Source organism: Lagenorhynchus albirostris, chromosome 18 (assembly GCF_949774975.1).
Source record: "Lagenorhynchus albirostris chromosome 18, mLagAlb1.1, whole genome shotgun sequence".
Lineage (NCBI taxonomy): Eukaryota > Metazoa > Chordata > Mammalia > Artiodactyla > Delphinidae > Lagenorhynchus > Lagenorhynchus albirostris.
In genome coordinates this window covers 4866920-4872947 of record NC_083112.1, presented here as the reverse complement: position 1 = coordinate 4872947, position 6028 = coordinate 4866920, and the positions used below count along the sequence as shown (strand labels likewise).

Here is a 6028-nt window from a genome sequence, read left to right as displayed (position 1 = left end):
CAATGAAGAACAGTTCCATAGACACAATTTTCCTAATAGCTAAAGCCATCACGTAGGAAAACAGAAATAAAGAGAAAAACAATTTAGTAGGAACCAGACTAGTTACACATACCTTGAAAAACTAAACCATGAGTTATAGAGACACGCAGGTTAAGCAATATGCAATAAAGCAGGAGGCTCAATAAACATGATGCCTTGAAGCTGCTTTAATAGTTTACAGGAGAAATCAAAATGTGCCTAAAGGGGCAGGAATGAAGAAACGGCTATGAAAGATACTCATGAAATAGAATTTTAAAATATGCAAAGTGACTTCAACCTAGTGCATAAGTGGTAACTTAAGATGGAAAAACACAGAACACAGATGCCAACTGATGCAGTATATAAGGTTTTCCTTGTTTTCTGTGGTGGTGCTGGTAAACAATTTCTTTTGACCAAGAGTCATGTTTAAACAAAACCCTCTACCACTAGATGTGAATCTTTGAGGGCAATTAATAACTACCATTTACTGAGTTAGGTTAGGAATCCAAGATTCAAAGCCCGGGTTTGCTGGATTCCAAGCCCTATTACCATCACACTTCACCAGATGAAACTGAAGGCCACTAACATTGGGTTTCAACCTATTCACAGCGTTTACTAAAATTATAAACAGGTTCTTGTCCTCAAGTCTAATAGTGGGGACAATACCAAGTGAGTAGTCAAGGTTTTCATTTTTTTAAATTAATTAATTTATGGCTGTGTTGGGTCTTTCTTGCTGCGTACGGGCTTTCTCTAGTTGCGGTGAGCGGGGGCTACTCTTCATTGCAGTGTGCCGGCTTCTCACTGCAGTGGCTTCTCTTGTTGCGGAGCACAGGCTCTAAGTGTGTGGGCTTCAGTAGTTGCGGCACGCAGGCTCAGTAGTTGTGGCGCACAGGCTTAGTTGCTCCGTGGCATGTGGGATCTTCCCGGACCAGGGCTCGAACCCGTGTCCCCTGCATTGGCAGGTGGATTCTTAACTACTGTGCCACCAGGGAAGCCCAAGGTTTTCATTTTAAATAAGCTTGCTACAGGTATTATCACAGAATACTGAAGGCAGGGCGATGTGATCAATTCCCTAATGGATGTTTACCACATCCTATTAAAAATATCCAGGAAGTAACAAAACCTAAAATGGTGTTCCAACTAGACAGAGTAGCTTTAAAATATTCCTATTAATATGAAGCAATATAGAACTGATGACCAAAATCTGATTATGCAGCCAGATTGCCTGGGTTTGAATCTTTGCCCAACACTATGCACCTGTAACCTCAGGCAAGTTACTTGTGCCTCAGCTTCCTTTCATATAAAATGAGCAAAACAAAACTTATTCCAAGTTTTTTACGAGTACATTATGTAAAGTGCTTAGAATGCCACATAACATATTAGATGCTATATAAATACTTACCCGGTTTAAATAAAAAAGGTATTCCAGTTTTTAATACTTTTCTGAGCGCTGCTGCACGAAAGGTCTGAACAACTCAGAACTAACATGTAACTCACAAAGGACGAGGAAGGGGCTTTAAACCATGTATATTTAAATAGTAGGCTTCAAAGGTAAGTTCTTGATCCTCAAAACACAGCTACTTAATTTATGATGCAATTATGAGCATCAACTTTTCCTGAGCTTAATTATAACAGATAACTTTCATTCATTTTAAATCCTTTGTTCATAGGAATTGAGACTATTTTCAAACTAGTACAAATATTTTATAAGTAATATCTAGCAGTTTATTAATCAATGGAGTATACTGCACAACAAACTACCTCACATCTTTCAGGAATAAAACCCACTAAATTTGAAAAGTAAAAAGATGTCACCCACTGAATTCGGACACACTTAAAATGTGCTTTAAATATTTGTTTGGGGAAGGGGGTCACACACTTCTACTCAATTAAGAGAAACATGTACACAGTCCAGGTCTTTTATTTTCTTTACACCCATCATGCCATGAATTCATAGGGAATGGGCTCCAACAGTTCAGGCTCCTTTCCATTGGTTCTCACGAAGTGTGCTTCTCTGGGTGGAGCAGGCTATTAAAAAAAGGCGAGGGAATAATTATGAAAAGTACTGTAACTCAATTTCAAAGTGCTCCCGGAACTAATAATGTACGTAATACCAAGACACCCTGCCAAGCACTCACCTGGCGCTTCAGTTGAACCCAAGTACCTTTCTCTTTGGCTTCCTTCTTTTTCTGATCATTTTCCTTCACCCGTTTCAGGAAGCTATCCCGGCTCTTAGAGTGCTTAATATGCTCGATACGCACATTAATTCTCTTGGCAAGAATCTTGCCCCTGGAGAGAGAAGAAACTCTTAAGTGCGTCAAAAACACAGCTAAAATTCAGAGAATTCTTTTGACAGTTTCATTTATTAATTAAACCATGAATATTTTTTTACCCACAGATAGGATAAATCAACAAGGTGATGGCAAATTTATAATCATTATTAAATCTTACTGAACAGGGCCTTGAGGCAAACATCCCCACTTTTTTGTTTGTTTGTTTTTTGCGGTCTCACCGCTGCGGCCTCTCCCACTGCGGAGCACAGGCTCCGGACGCCCAAGCCCAGAGGCCATGTCTCACGGGCCCAGCCGCTCCGCGTCACGTGGGATCCTCCCGGACCGGGGCATGAACCCACGCCCCCTGCATCGGCAGGTGGACTCCCAACCACTGCGCCACCAGGGAAGCCCAAACATCCCCACTTTTAAGCTCTCTTCTGATGAGGTGACAGACTCTAAAATACCAAATAATTTAAGCAAAACCAGACCACTAATAAAATTTACAACTTATTAAACTTTTTACACTGTGAAAACCAGAACGGCTTAGCTAACAAACCTCACAAGACTTTCCAGTAAGTTTATTACAATTTGTTTCCTCTGACAGGTTACAAGACAAACACCCAGTTTGCTTGAGTTTTAAAAGGGTATTTCCTTTGCCCCACTTGAATGACCAATAAAGACATAAGTCCAACTGGCAAAGTGAAAGGGGGGTGTGAGGGAATACTAAGTAGGCACAAAGAACTATGACATTACTTACTTAACTTGTTTGTTTACAATGATGCCAACAGCATGCTGGGTAACATTGTAGACTCTCCCAGTTTTGCCATGGTAACACTTGTGGGGCATTCCTTTTTGAACAGTGCCCATTCCCTGTTAAGAAAGGAGATAAACGTTATGCCAGCAATTTCCCCCTCCATTTAAATCCAAAGTAACTAAGATATTCCAAGATTTTTTCTTCTTTAGATGGCAACTCAAAAGAGCTTTCAGAGCCGGTGAAATGTCATTTTCACGTTGCTTTTAGCAATCAAAAAGACAATCATCATTAAGCTCTAGAGTGCCAGGACACGTTTAAATACAAATCCACAGGATTTCCCTCCCTTAATTTTTCCACTAGCTGTTAAAAACAAGTAATGAGAAAATTCTTAGACTCAAGAATAGCACTTTTAAACTCTTGTTTATTAAAGTAAAATTAAAATAGCCATTCTAGGGACTTCCCTGGTGGCACAATGGTTATGAATCTGCCTGCCAATGCAGGGGACACGGGTTCGAGCCCTGGTCCGGGAAGATCCCACATGCCACAGAGCAACTAAGCCCGTGTGCCACAACTACTGAAGCCTGCCCACCTAGAGCCCAAGCTCTGCAACAAGAGAAGCCACTGCAATAAGAAGCCCGCGCACTGCAATGAAGACTTGACAACAAAGACCCAATGCAGCCAAAAAAAATAAATTTATTACAAAAATAAAAATGTAACATAAAATAGCTACTCTATACTCTCACGAGCTTTTTCAGGAAATGGATTTTCCCCCGATTAGGAAGATAAAAAGATGCAATACACCCTATTCAGATTTTAATATTAAACACAACTTTTCTAACTTCTAATGTTACTCTGTAGTTATTTCCCCAATTTTATAATTTACCTTGATATCTACAATATCACCTTTCTTGTAGATTCGCATGTATGTGGCCAAAGGAACAACTCCTGCAAAAAACCCAAAAAACCCCAATACAGTCAATATCAAGATTAAAAAGTCAAGAGTAACAGAAATATATAAGCTTACTAGCTTTCAACACACACTACTTTTTGGCAGTTACATGTACTTTAAAATCTTGCTAGTCGACAATTTAAGAACCACTATATAAAATTAATGCTTTTTATTCATTACAAATAAGTTAGGTAGATGCTGAGTAATTAATGCCATTTATTAAGAACACATTATATGAACGACAACACATCGGTAATAAAACACAAATGTATGCCACGCTTGCTCCCAAGGAGGGTGGATCTACTCACCATGTTTTCTAAAAGGCCTAGAGAACATGTAGCGGGTGCCCCTCCTCTTTCCCTTTGTGTTGGTCATTTTGGCGAATTACTGAAACCAGAAAGTATCAAAGAGTCAAATACAACTGCAAAATTGACATTTGCCCCTTTAACCAAAAAATGTGTAATTACAAATGCACTAAGTTCAGTAGCAACACGAGAATTAGGCAACTATCTAAAAAGCTGGTTCACAAATCAATAGCTCTTATAATGGTAAGAAACAGTAATTTTACCAAGATTTCTGACAAAACTGCCTAAAACTCCTAAGAAGCAGAACTGGATTTTAGAACCCAAACCAGTATTTTCCCTATTAGAATGTAACAACACAACAGGACTTCTGCCACACTACATCTGTAGAACCCAGCTTAGACTGCCAAGAACACTGGAATTACCAACTAGAAGGCAGTTTATTGTTGCAAAGCACGACAAAACTCAGTCTTGCATTTATACATAATGGACTAAACCCCTTTTCTTATCAACCTACGGATTTCTTTAATACCGCGCCTATTAACTGTCAAAAATCTCTAACTTACTTCATGTATCTAATTACTCAGTTGTTTACCAGAAAATGTGAGGTAGAAGGCTTTACAATCACTGACCTGATTTTGACATAGGTTTTGCCACCTACCTGCTGGGAAACCAACATTTAAAACCCTGATCCTCATATGTAAAACAGTCTTAATACTTTTATAATCAACTAAGGTAATGTCTACAAAACATTGAGCAATTCCCAGCACATGCAAAGCGCTTACTAGTAAACAGTACTTTATCATTGCCTAAGAACTCACATATAGGCTACTGAGTTGAACCTTTCACTTTGTTTCCCAGAAGGTCAAAATAATGGTTTTAATTGCCTCAGATCATCCAAGGGCAGAACTACCATTGCTGACTACTCCTACCACAAGGCAAAATACACCAAAGACCAGCTTAGGTTGTCGACAACGTTCTAATGTAAGCCAACCTCTCAATTTATTACATCTTAACCGTAAAGAAAAGTGACTCCTAAGTACCTTTTTCATATAACCTGTGTGGCAAGGAGACCGAAGAATGTTCCAGCTAACCCACCAAAGCCAAATCACTGTTACAACGAATGCACACTTCACTTTAAATGGTGAGAAGAATCTATCAAGTACTGTTTTAATTCTCAAGGCTACATTTGCATTAAGTTCATATAAACTCCCCTTAAGTTCATAAACAAGGAGACATGCTCTGCAGGTCAACTCACTTCATGGAGACACAAAGTGACAGAATCAGTAATAAGTCCTTTCATTTTTTTAAAAATAAATTTATTTTTTAAATTTTTGGCTACGTTGTCGTGCACCGGCTCTCTCTAATTACAGCGAGTGGGGGCTTTTCTCATTGCGGAGCTCGGGCTCTAGGTGCGCGGGCTTCAATAGTTGCAGCTCGTGGGTTCTAGAGCGCAGGCTCAGTAGTTGTGGCACACGGGCTCAGTAGCTGTGGCTCGTAGGCTCTAGAGGGCAGGCTCAGTAGTTGTGGTGCACGGGTTTGCTCTGCGGCATGTGGGATCTTCCCGGACCAGAGCTCCAACCCGTGTAGCCTGCACTGGCAAGCGGATTCTTAACCACTGCACCACCAGGGAAGCCCTGGAAGTCCTTTCTGACTCCAGAGCCCACGCTCCTTCCACTAGACCCATTTTTCCAAGTTCGAAATCCATCAGGACTCAATACACATATAATCG

The 6028-nt window shown here is 40.0% G+C and overlaps 1 protein-coding gene and 2 non-coding genes across 3 annotated transcripts; all 3 read right to left on the bottom strand.

Annotated features, from left to right (window-relative positions):
- Window positions 1-1718: 1718 nt before the first annotated feature.
- RPL21 (ribosomal protein L21) lies at window positions 1719-5366 on the bottom strand. Its single transcript, XM_060129516.1, has 6 exons — window positions 5340-5366; window positions 4303-4381; window positions 3929-3990; window positions 3049-3161; window positions 2157-2307; window positions 1719-2046 (listed from the first exon to the last, which is right to left on the bottom strand). Exons 2-6 carry the CDS (start codon window positions 4367-4369, stop codon window positions 1957-1959), a joined length of 483 nt encoding a protein of 160 aa, XP_059985499.1. The 5' UTR covers window positions 4370-4381; window positions 5340-5366; the 3' UTR covers window positions 1719-1956.
- LOC132509070 (small nucleolar RNA SNORA27) lies at window positions 2878-3004 on the bottom strand. Its single transcript, XR_009536890.1, has one exon. It is a non-coding gene; the product is annotated as a small nucleolar RNA SNORA27 (small nucleolar RNA).
- On the bottom strand, window positions 3270-3340 carry LOC132509067 (small nucleolar RNA SNORD102). Its single transcript, XR_009536887.1, has one exon. It is a non-coding gene; the product is annotated as a small nucleolar RNA SNORD102 (small nucleolar RNA).
- Window positions 5367-6028: the final 662 nt, after the last annotated feature.

Excerpts from the sequence above, each read along its gene's own strand:
- RPL21 (XM_060129516.1), bottom strand. The coding sequence starts at position 4,369 with ATGACCAACACAAAGGGAAAGAGGAGGGGCACCCGCTACATGTTCTCT. Across the intron at positions 3,162-3,928 it reads GTGATATTGTAGATATCAAG|GGAATGGGCACTGTTCAAAA; the intron begins GTAAATTATAAA and ends CTTTCTTAACAG. Across the intron at positions 2,308-3,048 it reads ATTGTAAACAAACAAGTTAA|GGGCAAGATTCTTGCCAAGA; the intron begins GTAAGTAATGTC and ends TTCTCTCTCCAG.